This window comes from Ailuropoda melanoleuca, chromosome 12 (assembly GCF_002007445.2).
Source record: "Ailuropoda melanoleuca isolate Jingjing chromosome 12, ASM200744v2, whole genome shotgun sequence".
NCBI lineage: Eukaryota > Metazoa > Chordata > Mammalia > Carnivora > Ursidae > Ailuropoda > Ailuropoda melanoleuca.
Genome location: NC_048229.1, coordinates 20,029,019 through 20,053,169, shown reverse-complemented (window position 1 = coordinate 20,053,169; position 24,151 = coordinate 20,029,019). Strand labels below are relative to the sequence as shown.

Here is a 24,151-nt window from a genome sequence, read left to right as displayed (position 1 = left end):
TCTCATGTTATCATGAGGTGGGAGTGTGGGAGTAAAGCAGAAGGGTCTCATGCTAGAAGGCATTATGAATTTTCTCCTTAATCATCTCCTTCATTTTCTTTGAATCTTCTTCAGATTATCCATGCCTTTGCAATTGTAGGCTCTTAGACTCTATAATTAGTCTAAATATAATGAGCTATATTTTACACTGTATTTCTGTTTAAGGATCTTCTTTGTAATTGATCTCTATTTAGCTTGATGTCCACTGTGATAGCAGGATTCTCTTCTGATTTTTGCCATTTTTATTCTCTATTCTTTTGTCCCCAGTGTGTCATTTTTCTCTTTTCTTTGTTTTTGGTGACTTCTCCAATTATTCATGCTAGTTTTGCATTCTTGTCCAAGAACATTTTTGGTGCTTGTTTATTTTTAATTTTAGAAGTTAAAGGCATTTGAGGTCTTAAAAACCCAGAATTGAGTTTTCTCAGAGCTGCTGATCTTTTTGGCCAGCTGGTGATGAGACTTCTCTGGTTTGTTACAGGATGATGTGTTCTATCCTCCCCTGTCTGTGCTTTGTCTAATTTAGATTCTAAATCCACATGTTTTAGTACATTTTTAGCACGTAAAAATTTATTACCAAACTAATGCTGACCTCAGGGGAAAAAAATCTTGAATCAAATCTTCAGTCACTAGTGCGGAGACTCAAGGTGTTTAGACATCACTCCAGCCGCCACTAGGTGGGGTCAGAGCACATCATTTCTAGAGGCACTGGGTCCTTGTCCTCTACAGCCCTCACTACCGTTTGACTTTTTGCTTCTTTGCCAAATTTGGACTGAGCGTTGGAAAATTCACAGAAGTTCTCTGTTAGTGAGTTACGTTACTTATGGTTTCCCCGTCCACCTTGCCAGTTTTAATCTCCTAGTTTTAGTTGTTTTGATAATTGGACTTTCAAAAACTTAAAACCAAAGCCCAGAGTCATTACTAAACTTATCTGAACTGATCTGGAGTTTTAAATTCAGCAACGGTGTCTTTATCTAGTGTATTGACTGGAGATTGACTGGAGATTAAATCAGTCTCATAAATATGTTAGAGATATCTACAACCCACAGTAGTTCTCATCCATCTGCAGACATGTTTACCAGCCCTGTGCGCTCATACCTAATCCTTCCAGTGTTGTTAAACCAGTGTCGTCATCGCTGATGACTGTGAAACTTGAATTAAAAGGTCAGGCTAGAAACAGAACCCGAATGTTTAAAATTTCTTTCCAGGCTAGAGCTGGGGTTCTTCATGAGACGGTTTGCATGAATGGATTAATGCTCTAGCCCTGTTTTGCTGGGAGCTTTTTGAAAGAATGTGTTGATATTTATTTATTTATTTATATATATATATTTTAAAGATTTTATTTATTTATTTGACAGAGACAGCCAGTGAGAGAGGGAACACAAGCAGGGGGAGTGGGAGAGGAAGAAGCAGCCTCCCAGCAGAGAAGCCTGATGTGGGGCTCGATTTGAGAATGCTGGGATCACGCCCTGAACCGAAGGCAGACACTTAACGATGGCGCCACCCAGGTGCCCCAAGAGTGTGCTTTTAAATACAAACTGTAATTTTTGTGATGTCCAGGGTAGGAGGAGTTAACCCATTGGATAATGGTTAGTTATGGGTTGTATTTCTGTCTGCTAGTTTTACCTCATATTTAGAGATTTAAAATTTAGCTCTGTGTCTACCTGCCCTGAATTTACGATTGTTTCCTACTTGCAGCTCTCTGCAGAATTATTATTCTCGGTATTTCAGCTTTTGTGATTGTTGATATTTGCTGAATATCAACAGCGTGCTAGGTGCTAAAAAAAAGGTTATTTTTCAGCAGCATTACAATGACCACTTTTGTTACATTAGAGAGTTTATTATTAATACAGTAAGCTCTTGATTGTTAGGAGTAAGGAACACAGCATCAGTAGCAGGACCTGGGTAAGGAAAAAGCATGTAGAAAGCACCCATAAATTAAATGTTAAGTGTCATTTACATGCCTGAAAATGATTTTAAGATGTAAAATGGAATGTTAACGGATTAAAAGAAAATTATTGGGGCGCCTGGGTGGCCCAGTCGGTTAAATGTCTGCCTTTGGGCTCTGGTCATGTCCTGGGATTGAGACCCACATGAAGCTCCCTGCTCATGAGGGAGTCTGCTGCTCGCTCTCCCCTGACTCTTCCCCTGCCCCTCCCCCTGCTTGTGCTTTCTCTCTTGCTTGCTCTCTCTCTTTCAAATAAATGAATAAAATCTTTAAAAAAATATTATAGCAGTGGAAAAAGTGCTACATGGTTTATACAAAACCATCTCAAGCTCATAGACTCAGAGGGTGTTAATTCTCAAAGACCACTTGATGATTGTGGAAGCTGAGACCCAGAGAGGTTAAGTGACTTTCCCAGCACAGCAGGTTTGGGTGTTTTATAGCCATTTGACAAGGCTATGATTGCTCCCATGTTGTGAGCTAAATTCCAAAGATAGAGATTGTCTCCTTTGCTTTTGGGGGACTGTATTGCTTTTATAGCACCATAACTGTATTGTTTCTTTTTACTCTGTCATCTGTCAGCTGACTTTGAAATGCCTCGTCTTTTTTCATAGTGTCATAAAATCGAGGCCTTGCACGGGGCATAAGAGATTGACAGAGGAAGAAATCGAGGCCCAGTGGAGTTGCGTGGCTCACTCAAGGTTATATATAGGCTTGTGTGTATGGTAGAGGGAGGGTGTTTAGGATCCAGATCCCCTCTCTGGGTTTGCTGCTGTTCCCATAACCTCTCTCTACTGTGGTGGGAAACATGCCAGAAGCTACAAAAATAAGGATTTCTTTTTTCCCCTGGAAAACTATCATTCATTTAGTTTTGAAAGACTGAGAGTTTAAAACCTCCATTTTGTGGCATCTGGAGGTGCTATGATTTGTTTCTTACGAGTTTCTTTTGTTCTGTGGAAATTTTTCTTAGTTGGTTCTCTGAGATTTGGATTTCCTTGCCAAGGAATTTTTAGAAGAAATCAGTGTGTGTCACCAAAGGGGGAAAATACATACCTTAAGACCCACTTATGCAATTAGAATTTTAATGCGAGTGTCATATATTCTTGCTTCTTCATTGCAGTCATTACTTACTTAGAAGGCTGTTCTACTCAGAAGCCTCATCCGGTCATCATCATCATTACCATCCATTTCACCAGGCAGCCAGAAGCACTTAGGGAGTGGCCACAGGTTACGCAGCACCTGCTCGGGTCCTGGGAGACTTGAAGTGTGTGTGTGTGTGTGTGTGTGTGTGTGTGTGTGTGTGTGTGGTGCATCATAGTAATCCTTGCCTTCAAGGGGTTTGTGATCTGCAAGACTGGAGGAAAGACAGGAATCTTGGGGAAAGACAAACACCTCCTTTTCCTGTGTATGTAAAGTATGTACTGACTCACTTACCTGGTATTGGACAGGGGAAGGGGACAGTGGTGAGGTAAAGAAACGGACCTTAGAAAGATCTGGTTCTGGATAAATGGAAGCACGTAGGTTTGCTGACTTGGGAGAGGACAGGCTGTGTTGTAACAAGCAGGGTAATTGGTTGGAGGGAGGAAGTAATTGGTGGAGGGCCTTGAAACCATTAATTTAAATAGATTTGGCAAACAACAGGTGATTGGAGGACTGAGAGAGGAAATTTACTGACTGGTACTGGAAGAAACTGACAGGCAAGCGATTGGAGGTGGGGTTTTTTTTGCCAAGAGGTTTTGCCCAGATTTAGATGAGGGATGTAGGGGTTGTGATTAATAGAGCAGAGAAATTAATCTCTTTTTTGGAGGATCCCCTTTTCCCTCGTGTTGGGAAATAATGGCTGATTAGGCTTGGGGTGTCCTTTACTCGTGACAGCACACAGCTCGATAGTTCTGCAGTTTCAGCTCATGAAACACAAGAACCCGCTTCTGTGGTGTTCCACAGAACTGAATTGGTACATGTTGGTTTTGCCCCAGCATTACTATACTTTTTTACCCTCTTTGATTAACCAGAATAGATGTTAATGGAGCTTACTTACTGCACAGCAAAATCCTTTTTGTAACTTTTTCCATTGTGTTTATTTTGTAAATGGAAGTATTTGGCATCTAACTTTTTTTTTTTCAAAATGGTTAAATAAAAGTTGTATTTAGGTTAACATCTTAAATTTTCTAGACTTTTATAAACTGGTTCTTGTAGGCCCACCATGACTGCAGTCAGAGATAAATATTGAGAGCGGAAATCACAGTCATCCTTGGTTTTCCGTTTCTCACATAGTGGTAAACACGTGGCACATGTCCTGAGCCCAGAGAGGCACAGTTCTTTCGTTGCTGTATCTGTAAGGGGACTAACCTCTTGACAACTTTTATGGCAAATGCTAGGGCAGCTTGTGAGCTAAGCCCTAACAAGGGAATGCTTATTGTCTGTTCTCTTTCATCTTCTATGGAGTAGACAGCTAATCGAATAGCATTCCTTGTGTGGCTGAAAAATCTAGTCCCCCAGACCTTTATGAAATGGAATGTTATTTCTCTGGTAGCTTTTCCAGATTTGAGTTTCCTCTGTAAAGTTGAAGTTTCTCTGAGGTCTAATTCTTGGGCATTTCACATATGGTGGCCAAATTTGATTCTCTTTTCTTCAAGAAAGTTGTCATTTAATCGTGTCGTTCTAGCTTTGGCCTTTTCCCATCATGTGGCTGGTTTCCTACTGACCCTCCCTGTTTGTATCCGTAAGGAGAGGGATTGATTGTTGGTGGCTGCATGGCCCAAAGAAAGCAGTGGGAGAAATGCAATGTGAAGGCTCAAAAGTAAAAAAACAAATGGTAGTTTTAGGGCTGTGAGTGAGTCTAAACCTGGCCGACTGTAAGGTGACTGTTGTAGATGTCACTCATAACATTTCTCTGGTTAATAGACCCCAATCAGAGCTGTAGTTTATTGGTGCCAGTTGCTTCCTACAACAGAAAAGTGCTCTGTTCCTGCTGCGGAGGGTGAGTGCTTAGTGCTATTTACTTAAAACATTCTAGGTTGATAAATTACAAGCACTTCACTTTGGGTAAAGCTCATAAATCCAGCCCTTACGAAAAATAACAAGCTGACAGCACTTAGTCCTGTTTATAAAGTTTATACGCATCTATCTTTGATACAGGCACAAGTATATATCTATGAAATAGCACTGCAGCCTGTTAAAGTAATGGGAGAGCAGAGCCACAAAGCGAGAAGCATTGTACTTCCAGGCTCACTACCATTAGCCCCCTCCTGCTTGAAGGGCACCTCGAGGACGAGGCCTGCAGAACAGGAGCGTACACACCATGGAGTCCAGATTTGCGCTCCTTCCTGGTTTTCTTCTCCCTGCAAATCACCTCTCTTTTTGTGTCTGCAAAATGATCATCTCTCTGCGACCATCCCTCCTCTTCAGTAGGCTGAGACGAGGCGCGGAGCTGTGCTGATGTGCGTGGAGCAGTTTGAACACTGTGGCCAGGTGGAGAGATGTGGGCCTCAGCGAACACTTAAGCAGAACTGGGAACTGTTCTGTTTTTGGCACTCTGTTCAGGAAAAATGACAAACCCTCACAAAGAGGCCTTTAAGTAGTGTAAGTGCAAAGCCCGAAAGGCTTACATGCTAACAGGTATCAGAAAAGGAAATGTTTTAATAAAGAAATGAACATGAGACTCATCCCCCTGGCTGTGGCTCCTTAAGAGATCTGGCCGGTGTGGTTATGGGATGCATGACCGCTCAGAACCTGGGACTGAGCAATGTGGTTCTCAGACAACTCGTGGAGAGTCCGAAGTGTCACATGCATCAGGCTGAAGCTGCGTATTCAGTACTGCGTTGAACATTCAGTACTGCAGATAGGGTAATTATGCTGCGTGTCAGATACTAGAAAGGTGCAAAGAACATTCCTTCACTTTGCAACAGCTTGGACCCAAGCGGCAGACATTGCTGTTCCCTCTGGCTGGTGTGACGTCCCTTTCTTTAGCCCCTTCACCAGGGTACCAACTGCTGCCTGGCTCCCAAAACCCAGCTCAGACAGTGTCTCCTCCATGAAGCCCCTGACCCCAGCCCCCCAGGCCTGATCTGTGTTCCCGCAGCACTCTGTTCTGTTAGCATATACCAGGGTGCGTTTTCTTTATCCATTTACCTACCTGTCTTCTCTGTCAGACATGAATGGGGCCGGTGTCTTGTCCTGAATTCATCATTTATCTCTTGCGCCGAGCACAATGACTAGGACGTAGTGGGTGCTCAATAAATGTTTGTCAAATGAGTGATAGCATGGTTAACTCGATGAGAATTGATGGTGCCCTTTCTGATCTGTCATCCATCATCCATGGAGTGAAACAGGACTGGGAGGCTTTACACGGCACCACTTGAGAATGTAAGGAGAGGAGGAGGGGTCAGGATGAATAATAACCACCCTTTATGGAGTATTTACCATGGGCTGGGCACTATATTTACTGAAGTATTTAGGCTTTTAAAATATATTAATGCACTTAATCCTTAGATCAGTCAGCTAAGACAGGGTCTGTTTATCATCCCTGTTGGGAAGCACAAGGAAGTTCAATACCTTGCCCAAGGTCACTCAGTGACAGCACTGAGATTCATACTGATGTTAGGTAACTGTCACCTATCTATGCCTCTTAGACTGGATCCTGGAAAGAACTAAACCCTAGTGTACAGAGGCAGCCATCTTTGGCTGATTTGACTCTCTCCTGTATAGCTAGAATAGATGTGGTTATATTCCGTGTTTGGGAAGAAAAAAGGAGAAATTAGTCACCTGAATAACTTTTTGGTGGATAACCACTTTCTGTGGTTAAAATGAGACATGGAGTTTGTTGACAAAGAACTGGTTTTAGGTGGTAGTTTTGGTCCTTTTGGAAGGACAGCAGTATTCTCCAGTCAAACTGAACTGTAAATGCTTTCATTTCTTACAAGGACCATCTAAGTTGTTTTTTGTTTTGTTTTGTTTTGTTTTAAGTTTATTTAAGTGATCCCTACGTCCAATATGGGGCTCAAACTCACAACCCGGAGATCATGCATGCTTCACTGACTGAGCCAGCCAGGCTCCCCTCTCTAAGCTTTTTTTGCCTCTAGACTTTCGCATATGCTATCCCCTGTGCCTGGAACACACTACCCTGCTCGCTCCTTTCCCAAGCCCAGTCTTCACTTAGCTGCTCTCTCCTACCCTGAGAGTTGATTTAGATACCATTTCCCACCCCTCCAGGATAGAGGGTCCCCTCCTGGGGGTCGCTACAGCCTCTGAGGGTCCCTGTGTGGCACCTACAAGTGTTGTAGCACCGGAAACCACACCTGGAGTTGATTATTGTGTGTAGGGTGAGGGAGGTGATTATCTGTTCCTGATTGACTCATGCCCTAGTCCTATATTGTAAGAGCAGAGACCGTCTTTTTTTCTCTGTGTATCTCTTGCACCTTGGGTGGTGCTTAGACACAATGTGTGTTCACCAAGTATTTGTCGAAGAATTTTTTTTATCTTTTTTTTTTTTTTAAAGATTTTATTTATTTGACAGAGAGCACAAGCAGGGGGGACAGTAGAGGGAGAGGGAGAGGCAGGCCCCCCCAACTGAGCAGGAAGCTGGATGTGGGCTTGATCCCAGGACCCTGGGATCATGACCTGAGCCAAAGGTGATGCTTAACTGTCCGATCCACCCAGGTGTCCTGGATTATTTTTTTGAGAGCAAGTGAGAGCATGTGCGAGCTGGAAGGGGGGGCTGGGGGGAGGGGCAAAGGGAGAGGGAGAGAGAGAATCCTAAGCAGGTCCATGCCCCGTGTGGAGCCTGATGTGGGGCTCAATCTCATGACCCTGAGATCAAGACCTGAGCTGAAATCAAGAGTCGGATGCCTAACTGACTAAGTCACCCAGGTGCCCCTAATGGGGGCTGATTTTAAGTTTTTGAGCCTTGGGTTTTTGAAGTAGGCAAGTCTTCTGTTGGATGGCCATTGTTTTCTGTGTCTTGTATGTACAAGGTCAGCTGGGCATTGTGGGCAACAGAGATGACTGATGTCACTCTTGCTCTGAGGCGCCTACAATCTTGGGAGACATTCAGACATTAGGATCATGTCACAGCATCAGCACAATGCAATGGATCACTGATAAAACTGGAAAGGCGGGCGTGGTCACATTCTGGTGAGTCAGCTGGCACCAGAGAAGCCCCTTCACAACCCAAGACCTCCCTTCACAGAATGTCATGGGGGCCACCTGGAGCAACTGTGACCAGTGGTTCTTGCTTGTAAAGAAGTAGAAGCCCAAATTAGGAGGACTAAGCAAGCCTCATACACTGGGGAAGGGCATGTTGAAAAGCAGAACCTCATGTAGGTACACAGCATGTTGGAGGTTAAATTGAACCCCAAAGAAAAACTTCTTAATTACTTAATGATGGAGCATCTTCTTTTATAAATAGAGCTAATAAGAGTTTAAATCAATTGTATTTAGGACATCTATACCTGGTTTCCTCCAGCACCTTAACTTACCCTGTCTAACACTTAGTTGCCATCTAACATCCATTCCCCTGAAATGTGCTGTTCCTCCTGTCTGCCATCTTTCCTCTAGTATAACCACCTGGTGCTCAAGCCGGAAATGCAGGTGTCACTCTTCATTCTTGCTCCCTCAGTCCCCACCGGCACTGAGTCAGCTCTGTGACTGCCTCCTTTCCAATTCTCAGCCTGTCTTCTCTCTCTCCCATTGCCTTCATCAAGGCAGGAGTTGGCCTCCTTTCTGCTTTTCTTGATTCTAGTCTCCTTTCCTCCAACCCGTTCTCTGCCCTCTTGATGGAAGCGCATTCCAGAATACTGATCCGATCCCATCACTCCTCTTCCCAGGAGTCTTCAAGGACTCCATGGCAAGCCATCTAGCCCCACATGGTGCCCCATTCCCACCATGCCCCATCTTGAGTTCAGGCTGTCTCAGCTCTACCAGATGACTTGCATTTCACTGTAGATATCATGATTTTCTTTTTTAGAATTCTTTCTTTCCCTCCATCTAACTCTCACGTGTTCTTTAAAGCCTTTTCTGACTTAGGTCCTCGCTTGTGCCTCCCATAGGGACCAGGAGTCCACCATTTTGCGTTCTCCGTGTCTGACATTGCTGGGCACATAGGATGTTCTCTGCAGTGCTTATTGAAAGAATGAGAGGTAGCAGAGGCTTTAATACCCATTGAGCTGTAAAGGAACAATATCTGGGTCTTCCAAGAATAGGTTTGGTTTCAAGACAGGAGAAGAGTATTACGACATCAGTTTCTTACTGGAAAAGGTGGTTGGGGAACGCTGGTGCAAGACAAATGGAAGCCCTCAGAGCAGGAAAAGAGGCCATTGAGGAACTGAGGGGATTGTCTACCTTAGATCACCAGGAAAAAGGACCAGTGTCTGATTCAGAAAGCTGCCAAAGAATCTGTGACTCGGTTTCCTTATTTATACTTAAAGGGAAGTGTCTACAGTCGGTAATTACTCTGGCTCATGTCTAACTGACGTTCTATGAGCCTTAGAGTCAAAGTTAAGAATCTGAATAAGGTGTTCTGAATTGGTGTGAGACTTTTCCCCCCCTCTCCTCACTTTATTGCGGGCTTCTTGGGAACAAAGACATTGCCTATTCGCATTCGGCAGGGATTGTTTTGCATTTTAAAAACAAAGAAGTAGAAAGGGATACAGGAAAACTGCATTAATATGATGGTATGCCTGAGAATTTAAACCCCGCCAAAGTCAAGAAATTCACTCATCATCCTCCTTCGCAGCTTTGGTTGAGGCACACCACACGGCCCCCTTGCGGACGGCCCCTCTGTGGCTGAGCCCGGCCCCGCTGCGGCCGTGAGTTATGGCCACCTGGGAATCGATGCCGTGATCTTTCTGGCCCTTGGGTGTTCAACTTCTGCAAGTTAATGTCTGTTCTTTAGCGTTACATTATCTCGTGGAAATGTAGTCATTTATAATTTATATACTATGTACTGGCTTAAAATAGAGACGAGGATAATCAGCATCCCGAAGCTTCTAGTTTTCAAAGTAACATTTCTTTCAGTGAAGTCTGCCTGTAGGAGTTAAAACCTGCCTCGAATTAAAAAACCCTTTGTGCTATTATCAGACTGGAAAAATGGACGTGGTGACATTTAGTAAGCCTTGCAGAAGGGGAGGGAGATCACCCTTTTTTTTTTTTTAAGTAAAACTTGTCATTTTTATTTTATTCTACTCAAAATCATTTCTAAAGACCTCAACCTTTGTAGTGTTCCAGGGGCCTCACTAAAGTCACAGAGAGGTGATTGGGCGGAGCTGGAAGGGCAGACAGGAGAAATGGCCCCAGTGAAGGACAAAAGCCAATTCATATCTCAGCCACTTGTCTGCTGCGGTTTTGGTGCCCTTCCATCTAGCTTGCTACTTTGCTCTTTGACTGTAAACACAGAGAAGGGATGGGCTTTCCTGTTGAGTGCCTTGTAGAGAACACACTGTTCATTCATATATATTAAAAATAGAAGGCCTACTTGAAAAATTCTCTGTACAATCAGGTTTTAGCAAAAGCCAATCAGATATCAGAGGTCTAACTCATTTTTTGCTTCTTGCTTTTATAACGTGTCTCTAAACCCTAAATTTTCTCCCATTCCTTTTCATTATTCATCTTCAGTGTGCCAGGACATTGGGAGAAGATTTCTAATGAGGGGAGGAGAAGGACAGATGCTTCTGCAATCTAGTGGTCTTGCCCTTACGGTGTCTGGCGACTTTGCATTTGATTCCCCAAATTATTCTTACTGTGACCTCCGTCTCTAGGATGTGTCTTGTGTGCTTACAACTGCACCCGGTGCATATCTGAATGTCTACCAGATGGGGGGGCGGGTGATGGGGCTGGGGTGTGAGCCCAGCTAGGGGGCTAACGTGGGGACATCCGGGGTGATTTAGCTTGGAAGCCACAAGGTGGCAACATTTACTAAGCGGCTGGGCATTTTCTTCTCTTATTAAGATGTTGAACTTGGTTTTCTATTTTCTCAGTTGAAAAGCTGAGGAAAGGGTTTAGCAGCAGTTGCTTTAGGTCCTTTTGAAAGCAAAGCTGTAGGATAAGCGTGCTGCAGTATATTGGTGTCTGTTAGTCCCCTGGGTTTGGATGCCAAGAGTTTGAAATTGCTCCGTGTGACTGTGGCTGAGTCACCTCTCCTTTGGCCTCAGTTATGCATCAGGATAGGAGAGACGTGTGGTCGGGCTGACTGGTTGCTAATGGTTCTTTTTGTGTGTGATTTATGACTTCAGTTACAACTTCCTCCCCTCTGTTGCTTTTTAAAAAAACTTACAGTAGAACTAGCCTTTAAAACAAAACAAAACAAACAACCCAGTAGCTTTTTATCAAAGGACAGTATCATGTTTTAAAAAAAAAAAAATCAACGACAAAGTCTCACAGAAATTAATGTCCTAGAAGCTAGCTATCTCCCTGGGTTAGCTCAAGAGGCTAGACTCTCCTAAATGAGGATGCTTATTTACCAGCTTTCCTAAATTAGCAGCTTTGGGGATATTAAGATGTGTAAGGAACTGTCCAAGGGAGGTATTGTGTATGCTTTGCAGTGATTAAGCCATTAAGCTCTAATTGGTATTTTCCCACTCATGGTTTGTGTAGGAAGCTTTAAAATTATTTAGGAATTCTGTGCTCATCAGCCGTCTTGGTGTCATCCCCACATTTTTTTTTCTTAAAGATTTTATTTATTTATTCGAGAGAGATAGAGACAGCCAGCGAGAGAGGGAACACAGCAGGGGGAGTGGGAGAGGAAGAAGCAGGCTCATAGTGGAGGAGCCTGATGTGGGGCTCGATCCCACAATGCCGGGATCACGCCCTGAGCCGAAGGCAGACGCTTAACTGCTGTGCTACCCAGGCACCCCCCATCCGCACATTTTGGAACCCAAGAGCAGGGAGTGCAGAGAGAAAGGTTTTGTTCAAGTGGATTATAACTTTTGCTCACAATGCCCTCCCTGTTGGTCTGTTATATTGCAGATGAAGTGGAAAGGGAAGGACCTCTTTGACTTGGTGTGCCGGACCCTGGGGCTTCGGGAAACGTGGTTCTTTGGACTGCAGTACACGATCAAGGACACCGTGGCCTGGCTCAAAATGGACAAGAAGGTTGGGCTGGAACTTGATGAGACCAGTGAGGCTGGTGTGTGCTCTGGTTTTTCCCTGAGCACGTGCCTAGTGTCTTTGCTCGTCATGGGGCACTAGGGACACCCAGTAGAGAAGGGGGCAAGTCCTGAAGTAAGTCATGTAGAAAACAGGTCCTGGAGATGTCGCAGGCTTTCTGCTCCTCACATGCTCTCCTAGGCCAGCGGAACCAACAAGGATGAGATTGTTGCCCTCCTGGCTTCTTTACTCATCATCCCAGGCTGATTGCTTCTGGCTTTATGCTGTTCCATTTATTGAACCACTAGTTAGGCTTTATGAATAAAAATTACTATTATATTATTATCCTGTTTTCTTTTTTTATAATAGTTTATGTCTTTGAAAGATTTGCTTGGGACTCATGTCCTTTAGGGAATGTTTTTGAGTCTTTTTGAGAAACCCTGTTTTCCAATTCAATTTAGTCATTAACATGATCTAAGGAATAGAGAGGGCCCCGGTTCCTGTGATGAAGAAAGAATGTCCATTTTTTCTTTATGATTCTCTGGGGCTTCTGAGGCTTGGAAGAGAAGTTGGGGCTCCCACCAGTTCTAAGGTGGCTTAGAAATGGATATTGCCTAAGGGAACTGCCGTCTGCGTGGATTCACGTGTGCTCACAAAGGCACACTTACCTACTTACCTGCTTACCTAACCATGAAGACGTTTGGGAACAGGGCCATTTGTTTTTATTAGTAACCCCTGAAAGACCCCTAGATCTCAAAGTAAGTCAATACCCTCTAATTGATTTGGTCATCTGCTGCATGGCATGATAGACAATGAATGCCTCCTGTTTTTTTTTACAAGTTTGACTCTAAGCTCAAGTGTTCAAGTTGAATTTCCATATGTGCACAGTAATCTGAATCTTCATGTTGGAGTCTCCACTGGTTATAAATTTCATACGGTAATTCCAAGTGATTGTGAGCGTCAGAGTGCCACCATGTGCCAATGTCAGTGAGCGTGTCCTAGAGCTGGTTTATTTTGGGTCTCCTGGACATTGCCACCTGGAATTTGGGTAGGATCATGAAGAATTATCTATCTAAGACAGAAAAACTTTCTGTATCTTTTTGTGATTCTCCACAAAGTAAATTTTAAATCATACCTGAGTGTTGGCCAAAGGGATATTAGATCGGGGGCATCAGGAACCGTGGAACCTTGCTGCTCAAAGGAAATAAATTATGACACACGTTAATGGAGCCTTGTAGCCTGTCACATGGCATGTTTATGTCCTGAAATGAAATTCATTCTGGAGAGCAGATGGTTCAAGTTTTTCAGTGGGTGGATGAAATTGTTGGAAGATTAAAGGCAGCGTGGTTTACTGACAGTGCTCAGGTACTTTGTAGGGAATCTCTAGAGGTTCCTTGAAACAAAGGGTTGCCACCGTGGACACATTTCACTTTTGTTGTTCAGTTAATGTTTAGAGGATTTCACAAAGATAAGGTTCATCATCTCTAAGCCCCCTCCCACTCTGGACCTAAACATTGGGGGTTGACAGCAAGCAAAAAAGAATAAAGGAAGATTGCACGAGTTCAGAAAATTAAAAAACTTTCAGCCTACTGTAAAGGATAGTGCCCAAGACCTCTGAGCTATAAATTTCTAGTTTTTAACTATCTCTGTAGCCTTGAGAACATCTGTGCCTTAATAATCTTAGCTCCACTCACCCCTTGGGGATATTGATTAATTTGGTTCAGAAACACCGTGTGAGGGGCGCCTGGGTGGCACAGAGGTTAAGCGTCTGCCTTCGGCTCAGGGCGTGATCCCGGCATTGTGGGGTCGAGCCCCACGTCAGGCTCCTCTGCTGTGAGCCTGCTTCTTCCTCTCCCACTCCCCCTGCTTGTGTTCCCTCTCTCGCTGGCTGTCTCTATCTCTGTCAAATAAATAAAAAACAAAATCTTTAAAAAAAAAAAAAAAAAAAAAAAAGAAACACCGTGTGAGGTGAACATTACCTCTTGTTATAGATGGCTTTGTGAATGCTTCAGACTGTAAGATCATAACCTTTGGGCAATGTGATGAACTTAGAGAGGGAAAAATATTCATACGCTCCCTGCAGAAGGTTCTTTGATGGTAGCAGGGGAGGAACAGGTGCCAACATAGCTGCTGCTTTTGCTCTGTAATTGTGCAGGTGCTGGATCACGATGTTTCGAAGGAAGAGCCAGTCACCTTTCACTTCCTGGCCAAATTTTATCCTGAGAATGCCGAGGAGGAGCTGGTTCAGGAGATCACGCAGCATTTATTCTTCTTGCAGGTACACCAGTCCTTGCTAGCCCTGCTTACTCTGAGAGAAGTCACCCAGGCCTGGTTGCCAAGGCAGCCTGGATGACCCCCTCGGGGTTGACCGCAGATGCCTTAGCATTGTGAAAATGTTCTGCCTCTGGGAAGTCAGTCCCTCTGGTTCTGTAATGGGGGAAGAGAAAATCTTCAGAATAGAACTATAGTTGAGTGATGTGAATTGGTGTCAGATGAGATGACAAAACTGTGGCTGTGTAAGAAGAGGTGCCTGACTTGAAACCTGTTTGAAGATGGATCCTGTTTTCTTGTCACTAAGGGAAAGTACCTAGTAGTTACAAAGGAAGTCCGAAGAGAGAGTCTTAGGGGAGTTCTTCCACAAGTTTGAAATCTGCTGTCATTAAGAAGGGACGTCAGAACTCCAGTGAGTTGGAGTTTAACTCCACGTGGCTAATCCTGCACGTGTGGGTCTTCAAACATCGTGCTTCATGCTGTCCGTTGTCTATAAATGTCTTATTCGTCTCCCACTCCTTCATTAGAGTGTAAGCCCCTTACGGGCAAGGCTCACCGGGTGCGCAGGAGGCATTCCAGAAGTAACTGCTCAACTGAACTGAAGAAATGAGGAGCTCTGTAACTGTGGGCTCAAAGACTGCTACTTGACTGTCTGGGGGCACAGTGAGTGGGGGTTAGTGTGAGGATGAAAACCCTGTCAGTTTTGCTGGCGTTCTCACTGCTTGAGCAGAGCGCTGCCCCGGTTTCATGGTTAGTTTCATGCTGGAGCTGCTTGTGTGCCCAGAGGTGCCTCCTGTCAGTGACGCAGAAGGTTGCACAGGGGCGTTAGTCACGTGACTTCCCAGAAGTAGATGTATGGATGTTGTCACGTAGTCCTCGTATAATTAGTTTGAACCTCAGATTGTTATGTACAATGAATATTAAGTTAAATGTAATAAAACCCCCAAATAATTTATTTTACAAAGAAAGCGTTGAGTGTGTATATATTTACATATATATACACTATATATGTAAGTTTATGTGTATGTGTGTATATATATATGCCTACATCCCCATCCCTAACATTTTCCTTCAAAGGGAAACCCTTGCAGCTTTTCTGTAGTGTGGATTTTTTTCCCCCTTTGAAAAGAAACCAAGGGATTAGAAAGTTGCACTGCTTTGAGTAAAACCACATAATGATCTCCCAGGCCCCAGAATGTGCTAGTGTTACAGAGATGGCTTTCTTGTTAGTGCTTAGAAGCAGTGCCCGTCCCTCATGTGACTGGCTAAATTTTCCCTCATACAAAAACCTTGGAGTGTTTTCGTGGCTGAGCAAGGCAAGATTTACTACTTTTATGAATCTGGTGACTGTTGACATCTGTGAAAAGAAAGTTGGCTTTCCTGTTGTGTTCATTTCAGCGTGCCCCCACTTGGTGAGGCTCTCTTGCCTCTGTATCTGGAACATCACACGCTGCACCATTCTAAGAAGTTAAATGCAATGAGATATGTTAATTCAACATTATGGCTTAAGAATTATATTTCCTGGACCTCACATGTACTCAAAAGTTTAATCGATCAAACTTTATGGCTTCCTTTTTCCTTAGAGCAGGCATTTTGAATGTGATGAGTTTTTTTCCTGCAGTCATAACTCAGTGGCCTTGCTGACTTTTGTCTTGTGTTAAGACTTTAAAGTAGACTCCATTTCCTCTAGTGCTGTGTGTGCTCAGCGGGGGCCGAGGCTGCAATCACCACCAGAGCTGCTCCTCACACTTCCGGAATTCACAGCTCCCCTCTGTCACAGTCCAGATATCAGTCTCTGTTTTAACCATGAAAAGTGTTTTTCCTCTTCAGCATTTGATCAGAAACAGAAGAGATAAGGGTTGGTTTTTTTTTTTTTTTATGCATAGTCATCTTACCAATAACTTGCCAGTGACTGAACTCGCAACCTGTCTGCAGCAATAAAAAAATTGTACCCTTTGTCAGAAAATCATTACCAGGCTGGTTTGGCAGCCCTCGTTAGAACACCCTGCAGCCATCTGCTGTGACCAGCATGCACAACTCACTTCCGTGCACACAGTGTCATGTCTCCCTTGTTGCCCCTTTTAGGTAAAGAAGCAGATTTTAGATGAAAAGATCTACTGCCCTCCTGAGGCTTCTGTGCTCCTGGCTTCGTACGCCGTCCAGGCCAAGGTAGGCTCGAAGAAGGGAAGTGCCTTCCTCCTTGGCATTAATGTGTGTCACGGGAATCACTCCAGTCTTTTGTTTCTTTGGGTTTTCTAGGCTTCAGAGAGACTTTCTCCAGGAGGGAGATGTTTAGGACTTGTGGGCTGGGGAAACCATTATCTCTGTCCCAGATTCTGTTTAATCTTGTGAGAACTATGATGAATTGTCTGTGTAATCTCATTACACACATGTGGTTAATTATAGCCACTGGACTTTTTATTAACCGGGGAAAATGAATTTATGGTCTCCAGTTTGGGCCAAACTATACCTTTAGGTCAAAAAGGTCCCAAAGTCATCTTCTGAGGACCAGCCACCTTGTGTGTGGGAACCACACTACTGCCTAGAGAATGCCCTTCATCCATGAGGCCCTGACGGGCGTGCTTGCTGTGCTCATGGCTGGGTACGGCAGGCCCTTTGGCACCTTGAGCCCAGTGGAGCTGTTGGTGAGCCATTCATGGAGAAGAAGTCACTACGGATTGGGAGTGGTGGTGAAGGAGACCACCACTCTTGTGTTTTGTCCTCTCTGTTTTCATAAAACCAACTATAAAAAAAATAAAAATTATATTAAAAAAAAAAAAGACCAACTACAGGGTCAGTCAGGGGTGCTTCCTCCCTCCCACGGCAGGATAAGGAAAGGTCCCCAGAATTGGGACACCTTCATTACTTTTGTGATTTTGCATAATCTTTTCCGTTTTTATTTTCCTTTTTCGTTAGAGGTATCCACAAAGCCATTTCCCTGTGGTGTTATAAAAATTAATAAGGCACTCTTAACTTCTTAGCCCACTTTTTTTGGGTAGCTTAATACAATTCAGATCAAAGCCAGGAAATGACTGGCCTGTCATTTGGGGGAAAAAAAGGGTGTTCATGCTGGTTAGACTAACAGAAGCACCAGAATCAATTCAATCATTTGATGACTCGTCTAATATTTGCTGAGTATTCATCAGGCCTGAGGAGGGATTGTTGACTCTGTCACAGATACAGACGCTAAAGCAACTATCAGCTCTTAGCAATTTGCCCAAGGTCATTTGGACAATCTTGGGTAAAAGCTAAGGGCAGAATTCATGGCTTTGGGATTGTGTTTTGTGCCTCCCCTATTCCACTGCCCAGAAAAATGAGTAATTGAAAAAACAGAAAATGGGCCTTGATTCAACTAAAACATATGCTTCCTTTTATGCTTTGATTAAGAATATTAATAACAGGAAAAATGTATCCTTTCAATCAGTATTGCTCTGACAGTGATGAAGCAGTCATTGTCACTCTCATCAAATCCGAGCACTTCCTGGCCCAGAACCGAGTTCCTTTTTAGCACGCTTTCTCCCCAGCTGAGAGGAGACCCAAGCTCTCAAGGACATTACCTCTCTTTGAAGGGCTTCAGTCTCAAAGGCTACGTTTCCTTTGCATGGATTTTGGGCCACAAATTCAAAGGCCACCTGTGGAAAAAAATAACTTTTCAGGGAACCAGCAGATGTTTGCTTAAACAGATTTCACTGTAGGAAAGCCCTACTAATTTGGATCCTACTAATTTAGAGATGAAAGTGATTCACAGACTGCATATGTGGTTCATATGGAGGAGGATGTTCTAAATGTTTTTTCCGGTGTAAATTTTTAGGATCTTACAAATAAAGGTAACCTATAGCTTCAAGTCTGCATTCGAGAAACTAAGGATTATTATAACATGCTTCCAGTTTCTGGGACTGTTGGTTAATATTAAAAAGGTATCCGATTACAGTATTAATAAGATCTTACACACCTGTAATGTTTTACAGTTTTACAAAGTGTTACATGAGTATTTCGTGCGATGCTTAGTGTAGTCTTTTCCATGAGCCATAGTTTGAGACTGTTATGCCCGTTTTGCAGATGAGGAATTTGAGTCTCAGAAAGGATTAGTAATTTGTCTATAAAATCATAATACTTTATGTTAATTCTTTTTTAATGGAATTTATAGCCCACTTCTTGATGGAGAGGATTTGAAGCAGAACGGAACAAGAGAGTAGAGCCAGGATGAGAACTCTAGAGTCCAGATTGCCTAACTCAGCACTCTGCCCTTGCCCTCCCTGTGTAGCGTGTGAGGGAAGTCTCTGGGTAGCACGCATTGCCTTTCACCAAATTCCAGATTCATTTATAGGGTCACATAAGTCCAAACTTTTCAGCAAACCAACTGGTTTCCTTCCATCACATTCAGTTTGTTTTCTTCCACAACCTTTCTGAAACAGAAAGCAACTTTAGAAGTGTGGTTGTGGAAAGGGAATCGGGCTCATTAACACATGGAATGTAATTATGCACAAATGTATTCATTATAGTATTTCAGCTGTTCGAATGATATAGACACAGCTAATTCTAAGACATAAAGAAACAATTACCCTCAAAGTATAAATACAAATATTAATCACATGGTTCAGTTAACAAGAACCATGTTTCTTGGTTAGAGTTTGAGTTATGTTTGAATGTTTGAATTAAAAGTCTGTGCTGGGTTTGGTTGTTTTTTTGTTTTTTTACTCCAGTCACATGACATATCAAACCATCTTGCAGTGTTTTCAGCCACCTGTTGGATTTTGTTGTTTGAAATATATTCTTATTAAAAATGACTTTGGGAGAGAGTGGTATGTAATTTACCAGCCTTGCAGCACTGGCCTATAGACTCCTAGTATTCCAAGAGAGAACCGAATGGTGGGAGAAGAGGCTTAGTGTTTCTTGGTACTGTTTGATGCCAGTTAGGGACAGAGTGCCAAAACGCAATTAAGAAGTTGGGTATATGTAAAGTATTAGTGAAGAGTGGCAAGTGTTGAGGCTGGAGAGGTCTGTAAGGGGCCAGATCATAAAGGGTCTTTTTTTTTTTTTTTAAGATTTTATTTATTTGACAGAGACACAGTGAGAGAGGGAACACAAGCAGGGGGATTGGGAGAGGGAGAAGCAGGCCTCCCACTGAGCAGGGAGCCCTATGCGGGGCTCGATCCTCGGACCCTGGGATCATGACCTGAGCCGAAGGCAGACACTTAATGACTGAGGCACCCAGGCGCCCCCATAAAGGGTCTTAACTTGATTGTGTGGGTGGTGCAGAGCCAGTGAAGGGTTTATATTTTAGACAGATCCTTTGGTGGCTATGTGAAGGACAGATTGGAATGAGGAAGGTTTGGAAGCAGGGAGACCTATTAGAAGGCTATGTGGTGGTCATCCTGGTGAGAGGCTCTGAAGGTCACACCTTGGGCAGTCGTCAGTTGGATGGGAAGAGACCAACTTGAAAATAGCCAGGGAGTAAAAGTTGAATATAAATGGTGAGATACTTTGTGTATCCCCCCCACCCCTTTTTGGCTTATACTTTTATTTTTATTTTATTTTTTTAAAGATTTTATTTATTTGACACACAGAGAGAGACAGACACATCAAGAGAGGGAACACAAGCAGGGGGAGTGGGAGAGGGAGAAGCAGGCTCCCAGCAGAGCAGGGAGCCCGATGCAGGGCTTGATCCCAGGACCCTGGAATCATGACCTGAGCCGAAGGCAGATGCTTAACGACTAAGCCACCCAGGTGCCTCTGGCTTATACTTTTAGACATTGATATTTTTTCCCCAATCAACATCGATTTTGAGATGTATCATGTTGTATGTGTAAATGTAGTTTGTTGATCCTAATTGCTACGTGGTGGCCATTGGTGAGTAAACCTAATTTACTGATTGTCCTCCTTTTAAGGGAGAGGTAGGTTTAGTTTCTCCTTTTTCCTCCTATCAGAAACAGTGCTTTACTGAAAATCCTTTTATATGAGTCCTTGTGTACATGTGCAAAAGCTTTCTCCACTTAAGGTACATTTCTACGAGCAGCATTGCAGATAGATCCCTGAATATAAAGAACTCTTGAGTATATGAGAAAAAGACAGCAAAAAAAGTGGGTACAAAGGGCATGCATATCAGGCACTCTATAGACGAGAACATGAGAATGGTCAGTAAGTACAAAAAGATGTTCAGTGAAGAAAAAAAAAGCAACACTAACGAACGATTTCAAACCCATAAGGTTGACAAGGATTAGTAAATAGTAGAGAAACAATGTTTGAGTTCATGTGCTGGTGGAAAAGGACTGTGAACTGGCATGACCTCTGTAGAGCCATGGATGAGGTAAGAGCCCATCAGGTGAGGGGACACCCCATCCCCGAGTCCCCGAAATTACACTTCTAGGTGGCTACTCCAGAGGAACTCCCATACAGCATGTCTTTTTTACTTAAAACTATCAGAACAGATCGTCCCACTTCATTTTTAAACTACTGAACAGTATTTCCTGAAAAGGAGGGGCAGGGGATTATTTAATTGTCTCTTTATTGGTAAATATGTAGATTTGTTTTTTTTTCTATTATTTAAATGAAGGCATTGAGCATCTTTGGATATGCCTCTTTGGGCACATGTGAACAGTCTTTCTCTAGGATAAATACCGAGAAATGGCATAACTGGGCTGAAGGATAAGAACCTTTAAAATTTAAATAATGCCAAGTGAAAGAAACCAGACACAAAAGGCTGCCTATTGTGTGATTCCACTTATATGAAATGTCCAGAATAGGCAAATCCATAGAGACAGAAAGTAGATTTAGTGATTGCTAGGGGCTGGAAGGAGGAGGAAATCAGGGCTTAACTTCTAATGGGTATAGGATTTCTTTTTGGGGTGATGGAAATATTCTGGAATGAGATAGTGGTGATGGTTGTACAACATTCTGAATATCCTAAAAACCACTGAATTGTATGCTTAAAATGATGAATTTTGTGTATTTATCGGAATAAAAACATTAAATATGTATGGCCTAATTGTCCTCCAAAAGTTTTGTCCTAATTTAACTTCTAAGAACAGCATGTGAGAATAACTGTTTTTTACATCCTAATCAACAGTGGATGCTATCAGTCTTTCAAAAATTTTGCTAATCTGACAGAGAAAGAGATGGGTTTTTTTGTTTGTTTGTTTTTTAAGTTTTAATTTCCTGATAACCATGCGGCTGAGAATCTTTTCACAGATTTACTGGTAATTTGTATTTCTTTCCTCTGAATCAAGTGTTTACAGCTTGCCCATTTTTCTACTATATTGTTTATCTTTTTCTAATTGATTTATAGGAGCTCCATATAGTATGAGTGTTAACATTTTATCTTTCTTTCTTTTTTTTTTTTTTTAAAGATTTTATTTATTTATTTGACAGAGATAGAGACAGCCAGAGAGAGGGAACACAAGCAGGGGGAGTGGGAAGAGGAAGAAGCAGGCTCATAGCAGAAGAGCCTGATGTGGGACTCGATCCCATAACGCCAGGATCACGCCCTGAGCCGAAGGCAGATGCTTAACTGCTGTGCCACCCAGGCGCCCCAACATTTTATCTGTCTTTACACGTATCAGACTTGTCAGTCTTTTTGTTTTGAGTGATTTTAGAATGGCTTCACCCACCGTTGTTATACACATGTCCTATATTTTGTTCTGGTATTTTTATGGATTTTCATTTGTAGGTTTGAATCTTTAATCCACTTGGAATTTAGTGGACTGGTATGTGGTAGGAATCTATTTATTCAGTGTATGTATTGATCAGATCTTTATGTTTTGTGAAATCCTCTTCAGAACATTTGGTCTAATTTTCCACGTATTTGTCAGAGGATAGTATTTCATATCCAGAAAGAGCCTCTGTTTAACCTAAGAATTGACTTCAAGAATCCTTTAAATGGTGAACTTCCTTCCTGAATTTAAATTCGTTTGGTTTATATCAGGGGTGGATCCACGTTTTGTGGGGCCTGAAGTTGATATAACTTAGGGGGCTTCTTTTCAATGCAAGAATACGAAATTGTGAATATAAAGTTAGGGTCAAGCCCGTGTAGGTGCAGAGACCTAAAACCCGAACTTCATCAGCTTCAAAGTAAATCGCTCCTGGTTGTGTTACCGGAATGCGTCTGTACGGAGAGGGTGAGGAACAGCCATCTACATCTATGGAGTGGTATGACTTGCTTTTATATTAACCAACTGCCACCACTTAAGGATTTTCTCCTTCTTTTGTTTTTCAAAGAGACATTTGAGAGCAGACACACACATCAAGGTGGCTTTAAAGTTGTAAGTGGAGTTAGTCCAGTGGCGAAGTTCTTTAAGCAGGGTCTTTGCTGCCTCTGCATTGCTCAGATGTGCAACATGTGATCATGGAAGTAGCTGGGAGCTCAGTATGAGAATGTGGGTCGCTAATCCTGTAAGCCTTTGAAACCTGAATTTACAACTTTAACTTTGCCTATCTGCTGACGTCTGCATTTGGAGTTTGGTCAGCACCATTAAGAGGTTTGCAAATGCAGCTAACAGGCTTGCTTTAGTGTGCAACCCCTTCAGAAATCAGAGAGGCAAACAGTAACCAATGTCATAAATAATGCAGAGGATAACACTAATACTGACATTTACAGTGAGCCAGCCAGTGTATAAGATGCTCCCCCAGATCATCTTCGTCCTCGTCACCCGCTTACAAGGCAGGCAGTGTTATGACCTGGGCTTTCCAGATGACAAAGCTGAAGCTGAGAGAGAGGAATCCTTCCTCAAAGCCTCAGAGGGATACCAGAGCAGCCCCCCACGCAAAATCCTCTAAGACCAACACTCGCATATGACAAATTAGGAAACAGACTCAGAGGTACAACAATCTGAGTTTTTGTCTTTTCGTATCAGGTTGTATTGCATGCTATGTGTCAAGCATAGTTTTACAATTTTTACAGGTATTATTTCATTTAATCCCCCAAAAGTCCTGTAAGACAAATACTGTTATTCCCCATTTAACAGATGAGAAAACCGAGACACAAAAATTTCCAAGGTCAGCTAATAAGTGAAAGAGCTAGGACTTAACCTTTAGCAGCCTCCTTCCAGAGTTAGGCTCCTATCTCTGTTCTGCAGCTCCCTCCGGAGAGAATGCCCTTAAAACTCAGTCCAGTCACTGACTGATCACATCCCCAGGCCTTTGGGAGATCAAGAGAGGCCAGGTTCCTTCACGTTTTTTTAAATGAAGACATGCCTAGACAGGGGTACAGAAAACTGTGGCATATTTTAAATATTTAAATTTGATAAATTAATTGCTTTAACACAAAAAAATGATGCCGTACAGTTCTGCTATTTGAAAGATAATGATGAGATTCTTAAAAAACACTAATTCTTAGTGCTTTTTTAGCAGGGTGTTATGGGAATGAGGCACAATTTAAAGTTGGTGATGAACACTGTTCAATCCCAAGAGACAGGCTTTGATTATATATATATATGTTTATAATTTCTTCTAAAAAATGCCTTCATTTTGGGGGGTACTTGGGAAGCTAAGTCGGTTAAGCATCTGACTCTTGATTTTGGCGCAGGTCATGGTCTCGGGGTCATGAGATTGAGCCTTGTGTTGGGCTCAGTGCTGGGCGTAGAGTCTGCAAGAGATTCCCTCCCTCTCCCTCTGCCCCTCCTTACTGCGCTCATACATGCTCCCTCTCTCTCTGGGGGAAAAAAAAAGGAGAGAGAGAGAGATGAAAATGCCTTCTCTCTCTCTCTTTTTTTTTTTTTTTTATTTCATTTCCTGTTCACACTTAAGTTTTTTTGGAAAGAAAGGGATATTTTTTCTTAAATCAGAAAATGAATTTCCAAGTTGTTGTCCCTGAAAGGATGCATT

At 42.8% G+C, this 24,151-nt stretch overlaps 1 protein-coding gene across 5 annotated transcripts in view; it reads left to right on the top strand.

Moving 5' to 3' along the window:
- The window catches only part of NF2 (neurofibromin 2), a 75,119-nt gene that overhangs the window by 15,681 nt on the left and 35,287 nt on the right, over positions 1–24,151 (top strand). For 3 of the 5 annotated variants that reach the window (XM_002915580.4, XM_011220206.3, XM_034639696.1), the window contains exons 2-4: positions 11,942–12,067; positions 14,217–14,339; positions 16,418–16,501. In XM_002915580.4, coding sequence (XP_002915626.1) covers positions 11,942–12,067; positions 14,217–14,339; positions 16,418–16,501 — 333 coding nt within the window. The remainder of the gene's footprint in view (positions 1–11,941; positions 12,068–14,216; positions 14,340–16,417; positions 16,502–24,151) is intronic. The other 2 variants (XM_019795677.2, XM_019795678.2) reach the window with 1 other exon arrangement.